The sequence below is a fragment of the Falco biarmicus genome, chromosome 1 (assembly GCF_023638135.1).
Source record: "Falco biarmicus isolate bFalBia1 chromosome 1, bFalBia1.pri, whole genome shotgun sequence".
NCBI lineage: Eukaryota > Metazoa > Chordata > Aves > Falconiformes > Falconidae > Falco > Falco biarmicus.
This window is the reverse complement of record NC_079288.1, coordinates 91,311,671-91,335,200: the sequence shown is the minus strand read 5'-3', so window position 1 is coordinate 91,335,200 and position 23,530 is coordinate 91,311,671. Positions and strand designations below refer to the sequence as shown.

The 23,530-nt window shown below is 44.3% G+C and overlaps 2 protein-coding genes across 3 annotated transcripts; one reads left to right on the top strand and one right to left on the bottom strand.

Annotated features, from left to right (window-relative positions):
* Positions 1-5,687: 5,687 nt before the first annotated feature.
* Positions 5,688-14,495, top strand: SCRG1 (stimulator of chondrogenesis 1). Its single transcript, XM_056349001.1, has 3 exons — positions 5,688-5,768; positions 10,357-10,619; positions 12,186-14,495. Exons 2-3 carry the CDS (start codon positions 10,384-10,386, stop codon positions 12,238-12,240), a joined length of 291 nt encoding a protein of 96 aa, XP_056204976.1. The 5' UTR covers positions 5,688-5,768; positions 10,357-10,383; the 3' UTR covers positions 12,241-14,495.
* A 1,114-nt stretch (positions 14,496-15,609) lies between these two features.
* Positions 15,610-22,932, bottom strand: SAP30 (Sin3A associated protein 30). Of its 2 annotated transcripts, none has more exons than XM_056348991.1 (4): positions 22,277-22,932; positions 20,756-20,878; positions 17,973-18,071; positions 15,610-15,941 (listed from the first exon to the last, which is right to left on the bottom strand). In XM_056348991.1, exons 1-4 carry the CDS (start codon positions 22,583-22,585, stop codon positions 15,819-15,821), a joined length of 654 nt encoding a protein of 217 aa, XP_056204966.1. In that variant the 5' UTR covers positions 22,586-22,932; the 3' UTR covers positions 15,610-15,818. The 2 variants fall into 2 exon arrangements, with proteins under 2 accessions (XP_056204966.1, XP_056204957.1); XM_056348982.1 differs by lacking the exon at positions 22,277-22,932 and adding an exon at positions 21,319-22,238.
* Between the last annotated feature and the right edge of the window lie 598 nt (positions 22,933-23,530).

Below are 23,530 nucleotides of genomic sequence, written 5' to 3'. Positions count from 1 at the left end.
TACCTGGGGTTTTAATACCTCTAAGAAGATCTCCACAGCCTCTGTGGGCACTGTGACCTTCATCACAGGTAAAAAAAAAAGTTATTTGGTTTTTGAAATGGAATCTTCTGTGTTCCCGCTGGTGCCCATTGCCTCTTGCTCTGTCACTGGGCACCACTGAGGAGAGTCTGGCTCCATCTTCATTACCCAGTCCCCACTGGGTGTTTTTAAATAGATAGATAAGATCCCTGGTGGGCCTTCCCTTCTCCATGCTGGAGAGTCCCAGCTGTCCCATCCTCTTTGTACAATAGATGTTCCAGTCCATAAATCACCTTTGCGGCCCTTCAGTGGCCTCCAGTTTGTTCACAGCTCTTTTATTCTAGGTCACCTGGATCTGGGTCCAGCGCTCCAGGTGTGTCTCACCAGAGAAGAGCAGAGGGGAACGCTCACCTCCCTCAGCTTGCTGGCAACACTTCTCCTAGTGCAGACCAGGACACTGTTGGCCTTCTTTGCTGCAAAGGTCCGCTGCTGGCTCATGTCCAACTTGGTGCTTACCAGGACCCTATGTCCTACTCTCCAAAGCTGCATTCCAACCAGTTAGTCCCCGGCCTGTTGTAGTGCATGTGGCCGTTCTTCCCCAGGTGCAGGACTTTGCATTTGCTTTTGTTGAACATCATGGTGCTCCTGCCAGCCTATTTCTCCAGGCTTTTTGAGTGGCAGCCTAGCCACTAGGTGCATGGTCTCCTTCCTCCACTCCTGCTTCTTCTGCAAGCTTCCTGAGGTTGCCACTGCTTCCTCACTCAGTTAGGGGTTGCCCTCTCCTTCCCCTGTTGTTTCTGGTTTAAAGCTCTCCTCATCAGGCTGGCCAGCCTGTTGGCAAAGATGCTTTTGCCCCATGCAGTCACACTTGATACTTTCCAGGTCTCTGCTGGCTGTATTGTTGGTGACCACATGGATGAGCAGCAGGGGTGAAAGTCTGAGGGCTGGACAAGCCTTACAGTCTCTCTGCAGCACCCCAGGGCTGAATGCCCAGCAAGCAGTCTTGTGCAGGGTCAGAGCTACCCTGTAACAGGCAAAAGGCAGTGGTGTGATCAAGGACTTCAAAAGTCAGTGCAGTATCTGTAATGTTTTTAGTGGTGGTGATTAAGGAAAACTAAATCAGACCTTACAATTAATGTAAGTTTGTTTTTTTTGTTTTATATTATATTTTTTTTTCCTTTAACTACAGAGAAATAAGCACAGGTGATAGAGACAAAGGTATCTCTGTTTTATATCACACTCCTGGCACCCACCAACTTCAGCAGCTGCAGAATGCTCCACATCCTCAAGGCCACGTGCCTTTAGGTATAAATAGCTAATTCCTAGCAAAGCAGTAAAAAAATGCCATACAAAACCCCATAACATCCTGAATCAACAAACAAATCAGACCAGACATGGATTTCTAAGTATCAGACAACCAGTATCTGCGATGGCCGGTAACTGGGAACAGTTTCCCATTTTAGAGTGTTTTTTCTGTAATACATTCAGATTCCTTTGCCAGCCTGAGACACCAGACTTTATATGTACATGCTTACAACATTAACTCATTTGGCCTGTCTGGACTTTATAGTTCATAGCATCAACAGGTTCTGAATATCTGTATCCTCTCTGCCTTCACAGAAAAGCAGCAAGAGCCTGAGCATGCCAATAGACCGCTGATCTGAGGAAATACACTAAAAGATGCCTTTGATTAGCCCAGTGTTCCGTGTTGCAAATTTTAACCAAGCACAGATTGCAGCCTGCATAAAAAGTTGAGAAAACTAACAGCTAAACCAGGAAGCCAAAAATCAGAGAGAGAAGGGAAACAGAGGGGCTCTGGGACTCCACAGAGAACAGCCACTGGAAGTAAATCAGCACCCAGCAATAAAGGCATGAGCAAGAACTACCGTACCCCCAGTTTCTTCAGAGCAATGAACAGTGCTCCAGAAAACTCAGATGAATCCCCCAGGGTAAAGCATGTACAAGGTAAAAAGCAAATTATCAGATGCAGGAACTGCAGAGGCAATTGTAGAGTGTTTAACAGCACAGACATTTTTCTAAAACCAATCAACAACAGAACAAAGGGCACACAATTAAAATTACACAAGCTAAAAGCATAAAAAACCATTTTCAAATACTTTTTCTGAGTGACATTATAGATGCTGAGTGATGGAAGGCATGGCATGAGGAGTGCAATGCGAGTTATATTCGTTTTACATGTGAATATTTGCAAAATGAGCATGTAAGATTTTTATCTCTGCTTAAAAATCCATTGTGCTGAAGACTGACTCCAAGGCACCCTACCCACTGTGATCCTGTAACAAATAATGACAGCAGTTAATGCCTTAGCTGTGCTGGCGCTGTCATTACCACTGGCATTAAGTCTCCCAGGTCTTTACGCATCCGTACAATACTTACATTCCTTTATAATCTTCAAGTACAAGTTTTAGACTGCATCATCTGCCAAAATCAGGTTCTGAGGTTCCTTATAGATCTCTTCATATATACTCTGTGTATTAATGAGCTGGCTGACTCATAGGTTAAGTGGTATCTTTTAAGAAGATTTAATGTGAGTGGAGAAGCATCGGTATTTCTCACTGTCACCCTGTGAAGAGCTGAGCGTTGATATCAAGGATACAATAAGATGCAAAGTGATTTTTGTTTACAGAAAAAACCTAAACCTGTGTGGCTCACGTTCAAAATGCAAAGCACATTTAGAATACTGAATATTTCAAAAAATAAAATGAAAAAGTAAGATTATTTTCCCAGGGCACATTACACAGATTTAGTCTAGAGTAGTGCTGTATGTCAGAGGCAGCCACGCTTTTGTGGCTGAATTTCATTGCTGCTTTTTCTTTCCTCCTTCTCACCCTATCAGGGGCTGTTCTCCTTTGAAAACTACTTCTCTCCTATGGATTGCTGCTGCTACCTTTTCACCACCCCCTCCTGCCTCCATCTGCCACTGCCTCCTCATGGGCCATCACTTCTTGCTGGCTCCAACAGCTCCAGCCTGGGAAACAAAATGAAAACAAACAAACAAACAAAGCCAAAGCAGCTCTACTTTGCATCTTACCTCTAATATTGCCATACCTCTTCAGAGAGGAGCAGATATGTATACATCTAAAACAGGGTATTTAAATATAAGGAGTTGAACATGACTCGGGATTACTGCACCGATGAAGGAGGGTGAAAGAGCAGGATTTCCTTACGGTTCTCCTGCAGCTCCCAGATGCCATGGTGGGGAACAAAAAGCCTCTGCGATTTTCAATACCCCTCTGTCATGGCTGGCACCCTGCCAGCCTGCACCAGACACCGGCTGCTGAGCCCGCTGGGGACATGGTGCCGGAGCAAAAAGGCAGGAGGAAACTGAAAATAAAGAAAGGGTCACCAGGGCTGGAGACAGAGTCAGTACAGAAACAGATATTCGGGGCAACGGGTTAGGGGAACAGTGGAGAAAGGGAAAAGGAGGTAAGATCTGAAGTACTGCTTTGCAGTTTGCTTTCTCCCTTTGCAGGCTGCCCTGCCCTTCAATGCATTTTCCTATAAACTGCCTCGCTTTGCACACCTCAAAGAGTTGTTCCTTCTCTTGCCTCCTCTTAGGTTGCATTTCCCTGCTGAAATTCCCTAAAACTTTTGTTTCCTCTAAATCCCAATCTGCTTCCCAGTCTCTACTCTGAAACTGCATCATGAAGGAGAAAGTTTCCTCCTGTTCCTGAATGCTTTCAGTGACTGAAAACATATGTGGGGCTATGGAAGGAGAGGGGCGGGGGGGGGAAAAATCCCTAAAATCATCACACCAGCAAAACACCAGCTTTGTTAGAACTGTCCTTTCTCAAAATGCAGCGGGATGTTTCCTGAAGAAAACTATCACTCACACACTTTGTAAACATAACTATCAGTCCACGTTCCAGCACGGCTCTCTGAACGTGTTCTGGAAACGCAGCTACTCCCTGGAAAACACAAGAGAACTTCCCTTGGGCAGCAAGGGAATGCTACTAATACACTTTTATTACATTATATCTTCTGATAAAAACTTCAAATTACTCATACCAAAATTTATTTGCAGTTAACTAAAAAGACATCCAAAGTCACAGCACCAGCACAATATGCTCTCATTCCCTCCTCTGAGTTTTATTCCTGCTTACAGCTTCCCCTTGGAGATGGGCACCAGGCTCACAGCCTGCCCCCGCAGCACAGCGCTGCCCTGGAACGCTGCACGCTCCCAGAGGCATTAGGATAATCTCATCTAAGGCATGGACTGCTGTGGCCAGGATCTGCACCAGAAAAGAATTTCTGCAGAAAAGCAGAGGCAGTGCCAGACATTTTGTCACCCTGAAAAGGCAAGGATATCCTGTTCTGCCCGTGCTGTCTGCAGCTATCTCCTCCCTCCCCTTTTAAATTGCCATGCCCATAACAGTAGCAAAGGATGTCCTGCCTGATGTTTCTAATCTGAACTAGAGGCAGAGGTACAACCATCCACCCTGCTTTCAGCTGTCCTGGCTGCCCATCCCCAGCAGAGAAGGGGAACACCCTGTTGGATGGGACCACCACGAGTAGGTAGGCTCAGTTTCAAGAGGTTTGCTTCAAAGCATCTGTGCCCTTTGCCTACTTTCCTTGCTGAGGCAGCAGCAGATGGGACATGCACTTCTTATAGAGGCCCTAGTTCGCTTCTGGCATATGATAAATCAAACTGAATAAGCACCGTGACATCAAATTGTGAACAGAGTCAGCTGAGCAGAGGCACCTTTTCACACTCCTAACAAACCTCTGTCCCGCAAGCAGCCCAACAGGCAGAAAACCCCCTGAACTCTCACAAAGCAAGATCAGAATCAAAACTAGGCAGACTGGAAAATGTAAGAATTATGGCTTCAACAGCTAAGGGGCAATCATCCATCTCTATTCACCCACATCACAAAATAGATCCAGGATGGCCGTAATAGAACAAGGGCCAAACTGCAACAGAAATATGAGGACACATGCTTCACCCTCAAGACTATTTTCTCGTTAATACATAATACTTCGATTCCATTTAAGAACCTTGCTGTGTGTTTTTATGGTACCGGATTATTTGATTAGCTATAGTAGTCTAAAGTAACTTCCTCTGAAATACCGTTCAATCAACCTCTTGATTAAATGTCTGGTCAGCAAGGAACTCAGTGCATTGAGTATGCTGTACTAGCAGCCCGGTTAGAGTAATTACAGGGGGTTTTTATTTCAGTTGCAAAAACCGGAAAGAATCCCAAAGCCAGGAATTAAAGTATTGCATGAGGTTGTTGGCTAGGTCTGCTTTTCTCCACCCAACACAACACAAGGCATCTGTCCAGCAACCACATTGTTCTGCCTGTGCAACCCTGGGGGCCCACTCCTTCCCACTGCCCCCAGCCTGCTCGTACTCCATTGTTACTCCATGAGGTGTTTCCTCTTCCCCCACTCTGGATATGTGGCTTTGCTCTCGGAGGAGACACCTTCTCACTGGATCCTGAATGAACTAATCGTTTCCTACTGGAAAGGATACGTTCTGTGTTTTTTTCCAGGTTGGCACTGACTGAAAGAGGTAGCTCTTGAAGCCCATCCTCTGGCCCCTCGCTGGAGAAGAGAGCCCGTCAGTGGCAGGCAGAAGTTAGGACAAACAAAGGGCTGTTTGTACAGCATCTCCCATCAGCCTTCCTTCCCTCCCTCCCTCTTTTCATCCCCGCCAGCTCTAGCTCTCTCTGGGTACATCTAAAAAAGATACAGCTACCAAGAAAGTGGAGGTGAAGCAGAAGAGAAAGGTATGTCTCGCTCCTGAAATCATCCTTGTACACTTGTTCTGCTTGATGCTAGTTACAGAAGAGAATTGGAAATATATATGGGAACATGCGGAAGATGATTTGGGAAAACAGATAAATTGTAGGTAAGAGACAGTATTCAAGCCAGATGCATGGATATGTTCAAGCTAAAGATAATTCTTTTACTATCTTGCTCTTCGAAGTTAGATGCTACATATTAATATCTGAAGTCATTAAACATATCACTTTCAAGTGCTCAGTATAATTGCAAAATTGGTGACTATGGAGAGAGGTGTGTTCACAACAAATTGCTGTCTTTAAGAAAACTAAATGGGTTTCAGTGAGAACTCAATTTCTGGGAAGAATCAGGGTATTTATGGTAATTACAAAGCGGTAATTCATTGAATTCATCCTCAGTGGAATAGCTGCTGTCCTTACAATGCACCAACTGTTCAAGCAAAATAGATTTGAAGGATTTTTTTAAAATGGAAAAACCCTCTTCATAATATTATCAGTTATGCAGCTCTTGTGTAATGATTTCTTAGGAATGCACTAATAAACCTTTTACACAGTAACACACCTAAATATTAAATGTATAGCTTAACATTTTACAGGAGTTTCTGAAATGGAAACCTGACAAACAAATAAATAATAAAAGATATTTTATTTTTAATAGATGTTTTTGGTTCTTGAGCTCAATGCATGTTAAGAAACAAATAGATCTTAAATTTGTTTCACTGCAAAAGCAGCATGTTAACCCAGCACATGGACAGATTGGAAAAGACAGTACACCAAAAGCGTATCAATTAATGTGTTTCTTATTTTCAACACCAGGCAATGGGAAATGCAGCCTGCTTAACTCTGAAGGGTATATCTAACAGCTGACAGACCAAACTGTAAATATTTATCTTTTCCCAACCATGCAGGACCTCTAGAGGTGCTGAAATACACATTATTGTGCCATTTCTCAGTTTTCCCTGTTTCTATCCCCTAACACCTGAGCTCCTACTAATACCATGTGACCTTTAAAGAACATCACTTCTCATGAAATATTACCCTCTTGTTCACAGCCAAGGAGGCTGAAACTTGGGGTTTCCTCTTTGGTCTTTTCTGACTACCTCCACATCTAGCAGATCCAAAGCTATGTGGTGCCAAATTGCCTGGCAGGGTGATTCACATACTCCCAGCTGAACGAGCAGGGATAGCACCGATTCCTAACTCACCATGCATATTCCCAAACCATTTTCCTTTACACAAAACTCCAAATTATTTCAAAGCACTCGTATTCTCAACAGCGCTTGGTCTCAAACTTTACTTACACCATGTCAAAGCAACCAAAGTAATTAACCGACAAGAATTTATGCAAATGGAAGGAGCTCATTTTCAATATTTTTAGGTGGCTTTACTCCTGCTAGAACATGAAATGATGTATCTCAACAGAGCAACCTCGTCAGGCTTAGCACAATTGGTGTTGCTACCTTTTCAGAAGGTTTTATAAAATAAAGAGATATAAGAGGGCATTTGCTGGCAACGAGACTTTGAGTCACCTTAGTGACTGGATTTGTTCATCATGTTTCCCTGATCTGTTTTATGAGAAAAGACTGTTTCTGTGGTATGCAAAAGCAGATAAAGTCTTTGAAATAAGCAGATGAGGCATTTTGAAATATGCACGTGCTAGCTCTGTTCTTTACCTAGGCAATCAGTGACATTCCATCATCTGTGCAACCATATGCAGGAAAAGAAGTTGCAGAAAGAGATGCTGCATCTGAAAGGTCTGCCAAGTTTATCCACATCGATCCTGTGCAGGGAGCTGATGAAACGCTTGAGGCCCTTGGCAATCTTTCATCTGCAAATAGGGCTCTTTCTCTCACAGGAAAGAAACAACCTTCTGAAGAAAGGCCTTTTGATAAAAAGTTTCCTTTTGGTTATGATCTGCAAAAAAACAGAGAAAATATGTAAGCAGAAATAAAATTATAACAAAATAAACATTTATTTCTTCATAATAACAATGCTGAGCATTGGTAAGGTGCATAACTGACCTGTTAGTGAAGCTGTCTATCCACAGCTCACTGGCATATTGACTTTGCTAAAAATGATTTTGGCAGTCACCCATATAAACCCTCTTGATGCACTACAGCAATATCCTGTTATGTTCCAAGGCAGGTACCGAGTTACCTTCAATTGTAGGTCATGATTTTTGAGTCCAACAATCTGACAGTCTATAGAAAATCTGCCCATTTTCAGGACAGAATGAGTTCCTACAAATTTTGAGCAGGCAGGCAGCTGGCAACAGGCTCAAGAAGCATTCCAGCTTAACTCCAGGTAGGGAAAGATCTCCCATCTTATTAGGAATATAAAAAACATACTGAAGAGCAAGATATTAGGAATGCCTCATCCTCAGGGGAAGAACTCACAAAATAATGCAATCACAAGAAACAAAGGCACCCCCCCCCCCCCCAATTCCTCTTTCACAGAAATTTTCTTCCATTAAATACTTGAATAATTAAGCTCAATTATTTGAACAGAAGAATGTTAAATTGTACTTCTCAACATTGGCATTTATCAAGGTATAGTAGAAACAAACTTGCTCTCTTTAAGCATTAGACTTCTCTGAGCAGAACCCTCATAACTGCAGTGTTTATACCCCTACAAAATAAAACCATTATTATAATAATACAGATTCTTTACTCAAGTCTAAAAACCAACATTATGCAAAGTCAGAACAATGTTTACTTTATTTGAGAAGTAGTTTTGAGGTCTAAAACTAATAAAGACAGTATGTTATTCAATACTGCACTCTAAGGTAATTAAAAAATAGATCCCCACGGCTCCATTACTAGTAGTTTATAGGAGTCTCCTACTCAAAAGTTCACATACAAGTTCATGGAAACTAAAAGGAATCATTCAATGAATTTTGCTTCTACAACAGAAATGAAAATGTGCACAAGAGCTTATTTTCACTTCAATCATGTTCTTTAATATATTGGCCACTTTTTAATATTTTATTTGGCTACTGGTGTTCAAAAAACAAGTTTGCACAAAACCTTATGGAAAAATATAATTGGGGAGCATCAAGGTATAGCATTTTACCCCAAATATGAATCCAAATTCCCAGTTTTCTTATAGTCTCTGGCATGTCATTCATTAACTGAAGACATGGAACATCAGCAGGATAGCTATGGTGGTGATATAATTACCCAGGACAAATTATTACAAAATACAGTAAATCTATACATTTAATAGCTTACTGTTTGTTTTTCAAGGGTGATCTCAAGAGTTTTATGAAGTAACCCAAGTGGGACTCTATTAATTGACCTCTATAGCTGGCACGCCTTTTTTTTCTATTATCTATATAATAGCTCTGCCACCTTAACTTGGCCTTTGATAGCCTTTGATCAGACACTGCCCCATGCCTAGTTATTTTTGCGTACGTCAGTCTCTGGAGCACTCTGTTCTGCAGCCTCACCAGACAGACCAGGGCCAGCCCATAACTGACTCCAAAGTGCCAACAGGATGAAGGGCGGCAAAGTTTTGCCTGAGGCTAACACAAGTACAGCGAGGAACACCTGGGGAGAGCTTGCTGGGCAGAGCTGGCCATTGCTTTAGGTTAGTTTGCAGAGCAGAATTCCGATTTAAATTCAGTAAGATATCAGACCCCTTTCACGAGGCAAGGTAAAACCCCACTCTCTTTCCTAATATTGATAAAGTCTAGGCTGAAGCATTGTTCCAAATGCTAATTTAAAGGTGAATGCACGTTCAAGGGTCTGACCCAAACGTGTGCCATGGTCAGTCTCTGCAAAGCAGCACAGAATAGCACAGCCAGCACTAAACAAGCTCACGCAGACAATGGAAATCCTAGTCGCTAACACAGCTTTGCAAGGGATAATTTATCCCGTCTTTTAATAAGCCAATTAAACCATAATGACCTCCTGTGCAAAGACTCAATTAAGCAGCTTTCAGTACCAAAAAAAGATTTTAAAAAAGAAAAAAATAGAAAGAGGAAATTCTCAGTAATGCTGTATCATTGCGGAACCTGCAGCCCAGGACAGCGGCACTTGGCAGCGCTGCAGAGAGCTCCAGACCTCCTTTGCTGTTAAAATGCTTCAGTTTCGTGAGTGGTCTGTGACGGAGGATTCAATCAGCAGAAAGTTTTTCCGCAACTTTGATGGGGAAAGACTATTCATTTTATGTGAGTGACTCTTGTTTTGACAAGCAAAATGGCCAGGAAGGTAGAGAAACACACCTGGACATTTTCCCCTGGTTTGGTAGCAATTGATACATTTGCTTACACCACCGAGAGAAGACGGCCAGCCCAAAGCAATTTTCTCAAGGTGAGAGGCCAAAGAAACAGCAAAATTGCCAGCAACAGAAGCCTCAATTCCCAATGAAAGAACTCCCAAGGTTGTACAGAAAGTAATGAATATCAATTCTGCTGCAATATTATTTACCTCCTAGGAGAAAACACTCTCCAGCACTCAGGCTCCTCCAAAAGTTCACAGGAAAGAAAAGAAAAACGCAAGCCAGAAAGCGAATTGGGGAAAGAGATCTGTTCGGCAGCTATACCTGTGTCACGTACCTCATTTCTCTTTAGCACCCTGCTGCTGGAAGCTTCGCAAAAATGAAGATGGTCTTGGCGCTGCTTCTGCTGGGCACCCTCCTGGGTACCCTGGCGGTGCCTTCCCGGCGTCCCTCTTGTTACAAGAGGGCCCTGAAAGACCACAGCTGTCACAACATCCCTGAAGGCACGGAGAATCTTCGACAAATTGATGATGGTCTGCAAGATCACTTTTGGGAAGGGAAGGGCTGTGAGGTGATTTGCTACTGCAACTTGAATGAATTGCTCTGCTGCCCAAAGTAAGATCACACTCATTTCACAAACCTGTACAGTTCTGTATGATCACCCATTATAGTTCCATCATTCCCATTACAGTTCCATCATTTTACAGTTCCCACTGCTGGAATCAGCTATCACTACAAAGAAATTCATCGCTTCAGATGGTTTGAAATGATATCAAGAGATAGCCAGTTATCTGATACACTGCCAGTTTTCAGGTTTCATTTTTCAGGGGCTCACCTAGGACTTGCCTAGCATATTTTGTAAACCTGCATGTCCTGTTATAGGGGACTAGCATTTAAATCACCCAACTTTGACTCTTCTATCTAAAACAAGAACGAGAACTACATAAAACCCTCATTCACAACACTTAGCAATGAAGATGTTTTCAGGACTATAAACAAAACTGTTTGATTTCTGTTCCATAGTGAAGAACAGTATTGCTATTCTAAGCCATATGCACATACATCAGATTCCATAGAGGCAGCTGTTTAAAGTAGGAAGGTGAACTGGGGGAACAGGGGTTAACAAATGCCCACAAGGGAACAACAAGATTTAGCTGAAGAACAACAGCTCCTCTGGCTCACTGGAACTGCTGACAACGCTGAGCAGTGAAGGTCTCACTGACCACGTGTTTCTGTTGTTGTTTTACAAAAAGAATGTACATCCCAACAAAACTGAGTTAGTAAACACCATCAGCCCACGCTGGTTTGAAGTAATAAAATGTATTAAGAGGTATTATGTCATTCAGCTTTCCAGCAACATCTTTTTCCAGGAAATTCAGATTAAAAATATCAACACTTCAAAACTTACTAATACTTCAGGGACACTATGTGATGCATTATATAGGCAAACAAAAATGGCTTTTTACATATGCATCTTTTACCACCCAAGTTTCTCAAGTCCTCTAAAATCCAATAAAAGGCAACTTTGCATCACTTCCATAGGACACTAGATTTGAACCAAGTGGGAATGACTTCTAAATCTGGAAACTTCACTTTCAAACTGAAAGCAGGGTTTAAGTAAGTTTTTCATCTTTCACTTTCCCTAAAACCAGGTATGGTGTCCTCACCCTGAAGCACATTTTGGGTTTCCAGCTTCAAACTCTGAGCTTGGAGCAGCCTAATAAAGCCTCTTTGATAAAAATACATAAGGAGGTCTTCCTTCAACCGTCCTAAGGCACAGAAGACCTACTTTGCAGGTCTGCTCTCAGGACAAATTGCACTGAACAGTGCGTGTGCACATGCCAAAGTTCTTTATTTTTGTAATAATTAGTATTTATTAAGTTTACTTTCTCAAAGCTAAAATACCAGGGTGGAGTCCTGGCACACTGGTGAGTCAATTGAAGTTTTGCCATCACTTCCAATCCAGGCCAGCTGAGGCAGAAAAGCAGGATCTTCACCCAGAGCTGCAGCTGCATTTACATTGCTGGAAGGGTATCCCACAAACACAGTAATCCTACATATACCCATCTCTCTGTGAACTAAAAAAAAAAAAAAAAAAAATCACAACTGAAAATGCATGTTATGTTAAAACTCTGATGAACAAATGATCTAATTATTTAAATATCTGATAATATCTTTCAGGGGTATTTTCTTTGGACCAAAGATATCTTTTGTGATCCCCTGCAACAGTCAGTGATGGACATCAAGTCTGCCAGTGAAGACAACAGACATCGTTCTACAATCACATGGTATATGCTTTCCAAGAGGAAAAACAAACCCACCACCACCAACAAAAACTTCCTTTCTAATCACAGGACCACACCTCTTTTCACACCGTAAAAAGTTTCCTTTCTATACCTTTTTGGAATCTCAAATACTTAAGAAATTCTACTTTCAAATTTAGTAGCTGACTATTTCCATCACGGTGTAGACTACTGTACAAGCTCTTAATGCATCCTAATATGCATCCCCCAGCAAAAAGCCTAACTGTCACTCAGCACAACATTCTCAGCTAGCCTGGATGAAGAAACTCCAAGCCTAAGCCTTCACGTCGTAGCAACCTAGAGCAGTGCTGCTTCCTATCACTTTACTGCCATCATACAGCTAATGTTTTAAGCTGAAGCTGCTTGTCCCTGGCACTTCTGCAGACAGAAGTACCAGGGACAAGCTCTCATGTTCTATTGAGGTATCTTAAAAAACATGCACATAAAAAAGACAGACTTTCACTATTTGCATTTGAAAATTCCACTGGGAAAAAAAAATAGGTAAAACTCACATTAATAATACTAAGGCACACTGTGGTCTTAATTATGTCTGACTGGTGACCTGCATTAACTATGCAATCTGTAAAACCTGAAATTGCTTAATCTTAACCTTGAACATTTAAAATACTACAACAGTTACAATAGGATTTTTTTTTCATTCATTCAAAAAGACATCTAAAGAGGATGGGACTGATGCAAGGTCTGTTAAAGCAACGTAAAAATCCACACTTAAGCAGCTTTTTTTTAATCAAGCCTTGTTTGAAATACAGTACCCCATAATTAAGTTAAAATGCTGGCTTTTTATTTTTAGGCTAGCCCTGTAAGGAAATAGCTAGGAAACTGAGGACAAAGAGGTATCTCAAAACGTTAGAAGTAATTGCCTTTATGTTTAAGGGGTATCTTAATCCAGACTGTAGATACATGGTCACCTCAACACCTGCCAATACCAAACACAGTGCAAGAGAAAAACAGCCAAAAATTTATGCCGTTAAGTTTAACAAAAGCCCTTGAACTTAAGGCTTATTGTCTTACATATAAAAAAACCTCTGTAGCTGTCAAGTCAGCCACATGGAAAGTGTGTAGTACCGATGTAACTATTGAGCCTTTTCCACTCAGAAAGTATACTGTTCATCTAATAATCGAACACCGCTATACCACAAAAACTGCTACCACCGGTTTACCAGTTTTATTTCACATTCAGTATGAAGTATCACAATGACTGTTTTTCTTCCTCTGTTAGTAAACAAGCATTGGTTACTTATTATACATAGCTAATAATAAATGTTTCAAGTAAATCTGCAAGTACTTTTTTTGCCAAGTAATTTTTTAGGCTACTGACTGTTAACACCAGGCTTTTTAAGCTTGGTTTATATAGTAATTATTCCTGAGTCATTTGGGCTTTCTACCAAATCATCAATTAAGGGTAAAAAAACACCCCATAAATCTGGCAACCCACAGTCAAAAGTATCCAAAGACAGTGCTCTGCTAAGGAAACATATGGTATCTGCTCTTGTGCAAAGCCCTCTGTAAGCTGCTAGCAATAATAAGGGCACGTAACTTCTGTTGCTTGTACCATCTAGTTTCTACATGAATCATGTTGCATATGCCTGGCATTCACACTCTCCAAAGCAGCAGTAGCAAAAAAATTTAAGGCAGATGCAAATCTGGGTAGTAAAGTTGGAAAATGCTTTTCAGTTACTTTCCTTCCACAGCTCCTGGAAAATCCATAATCCACTGGAGCAAAAATTTCGCCACTTTCCACACGCAGAAGGACAGTGTCACATAGGCTACTACTTTAATAATAGTTTCCCGTAAAAACTTGCTTTTGTTTCTCTGCCAGGCCTAGGTGAGAACATTGGCCACGCACTCAGAGCAAGAGCCTTTATCCTTCGGCTGTCCCATCCCTGACCAGGTTCCCTGGCTGTTCATGCAACAAGTACTTTGAAACCAACAAGCTGAATGTGTGCAAAGGGTATTTAGCAAACCACAGTCACTGTAGTGAAATGGGCACTAAAACACCTCTTTGGAGGATTACCAATTTTAGCCGCCACTAGCTAGATATCACTAACTGCCTTGAACTTAGGCCAACACCGCATAAGTTTATTGTGGAAATACATGACAATGCAAGTGAAAAATCAGGCCACCGAGAGCTACTGGGAATGCAGCCAGTTTGAGGTTAGGGTTTATCATCACTCAGTTCTATCAAGTGTCACAGGTCAAAAAAACCAAAGAAGAGCAACTTAGTTGCAGTGATGCCCAAAGTAGTAGTTTTTGAAAAACTCACAAGATTAACATTGAGCAGATTAGACCATAGAAATACTGCTTTCTTATTTTTCCCCAAATGAAGAAAAAGCTTTTAAACATCTGATAAGGTTAATAGTTCCATCAAATGCTAAACAAACAAGTTAAAGCAGAGGAGGACACAGCTTCAAGATGAAAACAGTCTCCCCTCTGCCTTTTCTTCAACCTATGTGCGCAGCTTAAAGCAGAAAGAAATCATATTCCATACACCACATGTTTAGATCGGCACAACAGTTACATGACAAAACAAGAAGTCATTAATAATACAGTCTTCAACATCAGACTTCGATACTCAATTAAAAGCGAAAGTATTGCTGGGTATTGTTCTCATATGTTACCATAACTTCTGGTGGTTTTTTTTTTTGTTTTGTTTGGTTTCTTTAAACAAGCCTGAGCTAACGCATGCAATGAAACAGTATGTCTATTAAAAGACGCCACATTGACCCAGCACAGGTTCTATCTTTCTCCAATTAAGATCTTAGCAGCAGTCTGTATAGATGAATGGAAAAGTCAGCAGCTACAGGATTTCTTACTGAGTGGAAGGATTTCTCAGCACAGTAAGCTGCAGCAGTCTTTTCATCTGTACTTATAGCTTTGAAATTTGAGAGCTGCATTTTTTTTCCATTTTAATATAGCAGCAGGAAGGCCTCAGTGCTTGGAAGCATACATCCCAGCAATGACAAGATGAATAAACAAATCTGAAAAGCCCCCATCAATTCTTGTTTCCAAAGGGGAGAAAAAGAAAGTGTTATTCAGCCATTTCTGCCCAGTTAACAACTGGAACTGTCATTTAAAGCCTTTTACCTTAGGAAAAAAACCTAGTGCCAAGTCTGCTACAGCTTTTTTTTTTTAAAAGGCGTTGCATCATGAGAACTTGAAGTACATTCATAAATAAATCCTTGGCACACTTAAATTGAAAAATATTTTAATATTACATAATTAGTCAAAGCTTAACTATTAGGTACAAGTAACTCACTAAATAAGTTACAGACACACCCAACTTGAGCAACAATATCAGTGATATTTATTTAAAATACTTTTGCTGAGGCAATTTGTTTCATAAGAGATTGTTTTCAAACAAATCAGCAAGGTTATGAAAAATAAGAGACAAACTCTCCGGGGAGAAAAAGTTACAAAGAAAGCTTTTGCATATCCACAAAACCTCAGTCTTTTGATTTGCAGCCTGAGTCTCAGTCCCAACCTTTTCCGTCTAGTGAACCCCACTATCCATCTTTAGATCTGGTTTGTTCTTATCATTCTTCACCGAGTAGATGAAATATGTTAAGGTATCCTTTTCATTCACTGGAATTGTCCTAAAATGGCAGCCAATTATCTAAAAAGGAAGAATGCAAGGAAATTAAATAACCACTTTTATATGCAGAAGAACTGAAGATTCAGATTTAAATCAACTTCATTGAAGTTTAAAAGATTGATAGAGCAGCTTACAAAAGAAAAAGCTAGTTCTTTTCAAGAGTCTTTAATAGTCATAAAAAAGATAAACAGGAACCATTTTAATATTGAGACCTATGAATTAAATATAGCAGATTGTACCTTAATTTTCAAACTTAAAAACTCAGAAAATTTTCAGAAAACAAGAACAACCTCAAAAAAAAAAGTTCTCAAAACAAACAGTTTTGAGTATTGTTACAGCTGTATAGTTAAAGCTCAATTATAAAGCAAGTAATGACTATAGAATACAAACAGAGCAACAGCAGGTAAACGAGAGGCTACTGCTCAGCACTCGGGAGGGTGGTGTGTGTCTGTATCAAGTCACATACAGAAACACCTAAGAATCTTCAAGAATTATAACTGAACATTCAGCTCTTCAAGTCAGAGCTATTAATGAAAACTGACCATGCTGTAACTACTAAAATATGAAAATCTCTAAACAGTCCTTAAATCACTTTTGTCATTCTAGAAGTCTTCCCCTTCATCAAAATGAACTCCAGCTTTAAAAGCAAGCACACAAAATATTATACCTGCCTGCGTCTATTCTCTGGCTTTTTGCAGGATTTTTTTGTAGATTAAAGTTGGCAAGTGAGAAACCTGGGACTGGTTATTTAATTACCACAGGATACAAGTATATAAATGTTTAGCCTCATCAGCAAGTTAGGAAGGTTTCTAAAACCAACTCCCCAAAAAATTCAGAGAGAAACAGTTTGACAAGAGTCCTTTGAAGGGGACTTGTAACAGCTAGAGGAGTGTCTATTTTATGTTAGGACAGGTTACAAGGAATCATATGTACTGTAAACTAAAGAAGATCCGCAGCTATGGCTCAAAAATACCTGCAGGTCAGTCAAACCAAGCCAATGACCAAAGCAGCTTTGCCCACGCACACCATGCAGCGTAAGAACAAGTAGTGCAAATACCTCATGAGAGGTACCTAAAGCAGACCCTTAGAAACACCATTTTTGGAGGACAAAAACTCCTTGTGCTTTTTCAAATCACAGTCCTGCTAATTCAAGAGCTTATCTGTACCTCAACTCACATATTAAAAAAACAGAAGACTGCAGCGGCTGCGGCACTGTTCTCAGCCTTGAGATCTCCCACACATTTAAGAACCTTGCCGTTAATCCGCACAGATTAAGGGAGAGGACAACAAAATGTCTGCACGGAAGTACAATTGAGTGTATCACTGCACAAAAGTGAAAAATCAGTGGCTGTACCTCCCTGTTTAGAGAAGATCATGAGTTCTTCCATGTAGTTACATCAGCAAGCTCTAACTGGATCTTGCAGCGCAGGACAAACCCTTTAAAATTACACTCACACGCAGTCAAGATGCTTACATACAGCTGTACTCACACAGAGCTTCAGCTCCTTTAGAAATATTTCATAAAGTTCTATCTTTCTGATGGCAGATCCCAGTGGTTTTGGTTATTTATTGGTAATTAATTATCAATAGAAGCCTGGTTTTCAGCTTTCTATACTTTATATACATAGTAACACGTATGTTTGCTTCAAACAGCCAGTTACTGTGAAGTCTGAACCTTGCCAGAAGTTTGCTGCCACCTCCCAGCTTCCAGTTCTTTTCAGCAGGACACTTGGGGTGAAGGTGTGACTGATACACAGACCATAAATCTGTGATTCTATGGTATTCAGCGACACCCAGTTCATCTTACTGTTCCAACACTGTTTTTGAGCGGCACACACTCCTTTCGGAAGTTTCTTCCTCTGGAAAGAGCTTTTACTTTTGATTTACTTGGCTCAGGAGCTGCAGCCAATGAAGGAAGCTAAATAAGTAGTTCCCTTTTGTTCTTCTAAAATCCAGATTACATATGCTCTTTATGCAAGGATCCCACTGTATAGAAAACCACATGCCATAACAAGTCACATTTTCTATTATGGAACAAACACTCATACGTACTTCAACGAGCTGTGCTTTGTTGAGTCCTGGTCTGGTCTGTAGCTTGAAGTGTCTTTTGTACCTTCGAAGTGTGTTTACTTGTAACTGATATAAATCAACCTAGAAGAAAAGGCGGGGGGGGGGGGGGGGGGGGGGGGTGTGGTGGGGGGGGGCGGGGAGGAGGAAAAATAATCTAATGTAACTGAACAGGATTCAGTCATTAACAGTTTACCTCTCAAAAACATTTTGGAATCTTAGATACATAAGTGTAAACAGTCAGCTCAGCAGATCTCATTTTGACAAAAACCAAGCTCTACCCTGCACCTTTTAGCAGAAAGGAAAACAGCCCAGTTCAGTTTAAGAGCATTTTATTGTTCCCAAGCGTGGCTCTGCCTCCCTTCAGCTGTGGACAATATTTGGAACTCATTATTGTACTTTACTCAGTTCTGGGTTTTTTTTGTTTGTTCCCCAGTTCAAGCATGATAACACAAAGCCCAGTAACAACTTTTGAGACAACATCTATGAAGATGACATTTCAAAAGGAGGCCCCTGCTCTGCAATTTCAGCCATCAAATTTTACACAAGTCACATGCAAGATATAGCACATCTGCACCATGAGACAGCACATACTAGAATCAGGGAAGTCTACAGCACAAAGTTTTCTTGGCTTGAGGTGAGAGAAGAAAACAGCTGCTCTTGCTCTCCAAACACATCCCTGCTACATAAGCACAATGCACGAGTTATGTGCACGGGCACCGTTGTCCAAAACTATTTTTCAGCACGAGCTGACAGCTGAAAGAATTGCACAAGGTCCTCTTAGGGATACAAATACACAACCTTAACCCAGTACTCTGTCGGTTTTGAATCCCAAGAACTCTCATCAACAGCCACTTCTCCCAGCAACAGCTTACCCTCCCACCCTCCCTGACAATGTAAGAGAGCTTAATCAGATGACTGAGTGGGAAAGCAAGCCGAGAAAGCAGGCCGAATGAGAAATTCTGCTACATCAGTTGCAGTTACAGTAGCATTCTCCAAACTCACTGCATTAAAAATTGGTTAAGGCATTCATTTTTGCTTTAAACTCATTTAGCAGCCTTATTACAGAATACAAACAACAGCAGTGCTACTGCATGCTTGGTAACCTGGCCAGACTTGATGTCATGCTGCCTTGCATGATAAAGGATGAGTATCCTTTGGTATTTTGAAGTTTACACAGCACAAATTCCACTTCCCAAGTCACAGTGGGGAACCCATACCCCAGAGCATCACACAGAGGAGCAGCAGCAGCTTTCCACCAATTCCCAGAAGCTACCAGCACTGCAGAAGCCTCTTCCCCTCCTGCAGGAATCACTTCTAACAGGTAACGATGGCCATGACTGAGACTGAAATGGAAAGGCCTTACAAGTCTTCAGAAAAATGGTAAGTTTTTTTCCTTAATAAACTGGATAGCAATTGAAAATAAAGATCAAGGGCCAACTGGCATCTAAGGCATACAGTAATTACGTGGAATGAACGTACTGACCTTGTCCAAATTGCCAGTTGAAAATCCTCAAAAATACTTCCCAGGCAGTTTTATTTCCTGCAGTAGGACCATTAAAAAAAGCCTAAAACCAAAGCAGCTTGCTTTCTTGTTCTGGAGATATCCATCATTTGTGACATGTTTTATAATTCTTGCATGAGAAAACAAGACAGGCTTGCAGGAGAGCTGCGATTACCACTGTGCCAGAGCTACCTGAAGTCACACAGAGCATTAGCTTTAGACAAAACTTTTAAAGCAGCAATCCCAGATATTTAAGAGACAAATAACACAGCCCAGCATCAAACTACTCCCAATCCCCTAAAATCCTCTTAGCCAGAGCCTTCAGACTGCAGCCACATGCCTTTAGGCATGGATTCTTGTACAAAGTTTCATCACTTATGCTGCTGATATCTACAAATGCAGACCATAAGGATGCCATTAAATTAACACTTAGAGCAATTTCTGGAGAATGCTTTAAAAATAAAATCCCTTTTAGAAGGAACCAGGTAGGCATGACAGCCTCTGTTCAAAATTAACACACAGAAGAGCACCTGCTAAGCCAGTCTGCAGCAGAAGTAATCCAGAGCACATATAGGAAAAGCAAGCCTTAACTGCAGTCTTTCCCACTGTACTACAAAAAAGGTTGAAAGCTGTAGTTCACTTTTCTTAATGGGTGAGGTTTCACTGGTCTGCAGTGGAGCTAACAGGTTGCAAAACCACCATCTTTCTCCACTCCTTTCTAGCACAGCTCCCCAAATGCCTCTTCCCCCCCAACAAGGTAAAAAGAAAGAGCTACCGGCATTAAACTTTGTGTTTAACGCGACTAAGGGAAAAGCCATCTGCAACACATTTACCACAGAAGGAAAGGATCAGAGGGATGAGGCACTGAAGCATTTATATCCCAAGCCCTGTGTGCAATTCCCTTCAAGTTGTCAACTCCTGCTGAAGACAGAGGTTGCTGGTATGTGGCAGAGCACCACTTTGGAGAGGAAGCACTAAGATGGAGAAAGCTGAGAACAGCAGTTTTCTTGAGAGAACCAGCAGACACTTAAAATAATCTAAGGACTTTTGTTCATTGCACTCTGCACAATTAATACAGAAAAAACACCATAAAATTCAGTTAGATTTTGTTATACTAGGACTGAGTTAATTAAGAGTCTTCTCTTTTCCACACACCCCAAATAAGAAGAGCTGTAAGAGTGGGAAAACAGTACCTGTGTGGACTAGGTAGTCAGTAAGAACAAGGTTAACACAACAATTAGAAAAGACACTGCTATTTAGCTACCTCTGGAGTGTCGATGTCTTGCACCGGTGAGTCACCATCATCATCGCTGCCTTTCCTCTTCCTTCTATTTCTCACACTCTGAATTAAGTTTTTGTGGAAGTCACAAATATACAGATGTCTTGCCTAGAAGAGTAATACGGCGTCTTTCAATCAAATCCACCTATCTCCCAGACTTACAATATAAACGCACGTACAGAGACAACCCCTCAGCAACCAGAGTCACATGAAAGTTTTTATACCGGATTCTTCAAAATGAATAACATGCTGTGCTACAGCTCACCACCACCGGCTTGGCCCAGAGGACGCCGAAGTGCTGCTGCCATCGACTGATGCAGCTGTAACAGGCTGCAGAGCCACACGAGTACAACCCTCCCTCCAGCCACGACGCATTGCAACTCGGGCACCGGGAAGGAAAACGAAAAACAAGCTTTCACTTGTTCTTTAGAGGGCAAAAGGCCCGCTCTCCTTTCCCATCAATATCCTTCCCTCCGTGTTTTCACTTCCACTACCTCGGCGAGGTCAAGCAACGCACTGGTTTTTTGTCTGTGTTTTAAAAAGTTTACCTTTGCAGGGGTCTGCACGCTTTGGGGTATCTCCCAGGCGCGCACCGGCCCCGAATTTCCGAGCTGGGTGCTTTCCTGGCAATGCCCGCACGGAGCCGCGTTTGGGGGCCGGGGGCTGCGGGGGTCCCCCGGGGGGCACGGAGCAGCCAGGCCGGCCGCCGCGCATTTTAAGCTGCTTTGCCCCCCGCACCGGGAGCTCCCCGCTCCCAGGGACCGGGCGAAGGCAGGCACCACTCCGCACCGCCCGGGCGCTTCACGCCGCAGAACGGCGGCTGCAGCTCCGCCGGGGGGGCCGTGCCGTGCCCCCCCCCGCCCAGCCGGCCCGAGCCGCGCTGCGCGGCGCCTGATGGCTGCCGAGCGGAAGATTGAGTGGCAAGGGGAGACGTGCAACATCGCAACACGAGGCGGAGCAGCCGAGCGCTGCCCTCGCCAGGAACAGGCACAAACTAGCGCGCCGGGAGCCATGCAGGCTCCGCGCCGGGGAGGGGGAGCGGCGCCTCCCGGCCACGCTTCGTCCCGCTCCGGCTGCACCGGGCGGCGGGGGGGCCACACATGCAGTCGATGCCCCCGGTTCTTGCGGGGTGGGAGGGGACCCCTGAAACAAGCGGAGGGACGGGGGGAGGGGAGTTCCCCCTCCCTTTCCCGCAGAGGGAGCGCACTTTGAGGCCGTGCTCCAGCACCACCAGCCAAACTCCACCGTGCTACGGGATAAAGGGGAGGGGGGAGGGAAGCGGGAAACACCACTTCCCTACCGCCAAAAAACCCCAACCCACAACCCCTGAACTTTTAATAAAAGCCCCCAAAACAAGTAACCCACGGCAGCAACCGGCCCGCGCGGAGCGGGGCTGGGGGCCGGAGCCGGACCCGCCGGCCGCTTTTGTCTGCCTGCCCCGCCGGCGGCGGGGGCCTGGGGGGGGATGCGGCAGTCCCAGGTGTGCCCTCCCCTCCCCGGACTTACGCTTTTGTCCAGTTCGATCTTCACCTTCTTCTGCGAGATGCTCTTCTGGATCCGCTTGCTGAAGCTGGCATTGCCGGCGGCGCGGCCGCACCGCTCCCCCTCCTCCCGCAGGCAGCACAGCTGCCCGGCCCCGGGGCCGCCCGCAACCCCGGCGCCCACCGAGCCCGTGGCGGCAGCGGCCGGAGCCAGCCCCGGCGGCGGCGGCGGCGGCGGCACCTCTACGGCAGAGCCCGCATTACCCGCAGCCGCGGCGGCGGTGGCGGGGTCCGCCCCGCGCTGGGTCACCTCTTCGGGGGCGAAGCCGTTCATAGCCGGCGCCACCTCCGCGGCCGGTGGGAAGCCCGGAGGAAGGCGGCGGGATCCCGCCCCGCGCCAAACTTCCCCGGCGAAACGCCGCGGCCCGGCGGGGCGCCCCCCCTCTCCCTGCCTCCCCTCAGCGGCGGCACCGGGGCGCGAACCCGCCCTTCAAGGGCGGCCAGCCCGCACGTCGCGGGAACGACTCTCCCCGCCGGCTGTCCGCTAGCCTCAGCCCCGCGGCTACCGGAGCGGCGGCGGCGCCCCGCGGGTCGCCCCACTTCCTCTTTCCCCCCCTGTCATGTGGAGACTCTTCAGCTGTTTCCTATGTAACAACAGCAACCTGCCCGCCGCCCCGCCCCGCCTGCCCGCGCATGCCGGCTGGCCCGCCGCGGTGCATCTCGGGAGCTGTAGTTCTCCCGCCGCGCCGGCCGCGGCCGGCGCGGCGGGAGAACTACAGCTCCCGAGATGCACCGCGGAGGCGGGAGCGCGGGCGGGGGGCTCGGCGCGCCTCTCTGCGCTGCTGAGGCGATGCCGTCCCGCCGTGGCGGCGGCTGCTCATTTCCGCGGCGGGCTTCGCTCCGCTCCCCTTTCCCCCGCCGCCAGGAGGCCGGGCCCGCCGTGCGGGAGTGGCGGCAGCGGCTCAGCTTACTTTTAAAAGGCGCCGTTCTCTCTCTCTCTCACACACACACACGCACCCCCCCCCCCCCCCCCCCCCCTCCTGCTTCCCCCCCGCCCCCGGTCGCTCCTCCCCGGCGGCGCGGCCGTTGGGATTTGAAAGGCGGCCGTGCGGCGGCGGCCAGGCCTGGCTGTGGCGGGGCGGTAGGCGGGAAGGCGAGGGGCAGAGCGGGGGAGGCCGGTGCTGCCTCTCAGCGTGCCTAAAGGGGTTCGGGCGCCCCCGCTTCTCCCTGCTCCGCTTTGGCGTGGGTCTGCCCCCGTGGCTTCTGCGGCTCTAATGTT

Bases quoted from the DNA above. Each gene is read 5' to 3' on its own strand.
- SAP30 (XM_056348982.1), bottom strand. From the start codon at position 21,783: ATGGCTCCCGGCGCGCTAGTTTGTGCCTGTTCCTGGCGAGGGCAGCGC. The intron at 20,879-21,318 runs GTAAACTTTTTA...TTACTCTTCTAG, and splicing joins GCGTGCAGACCCCTGCAAAG to GCAAGACATCTGTATATTTG. The intron at 15,942-17,972 runs GTACGTATGAGT...CTTCCTTTTTAG, and splicing joins ACAAAGCACAGCTCGTTGAA to ATAATTGGCTGCCATTTTAG.
- SCRG1 (XM_056349001.1), top strand. From the start codon at position 10,384: ATGAAGATGGTCTTGGCGCTGCTTCTGCTGGGCACCCTCCTGGGTACC. The intron at 10,620-12,185 runs GTAAGATCACAC...AATATCTTTCAG, and splicing joins GAATTGCTCTGCTGCCCAAA to GGGTATTTTCTTTGGACCAA.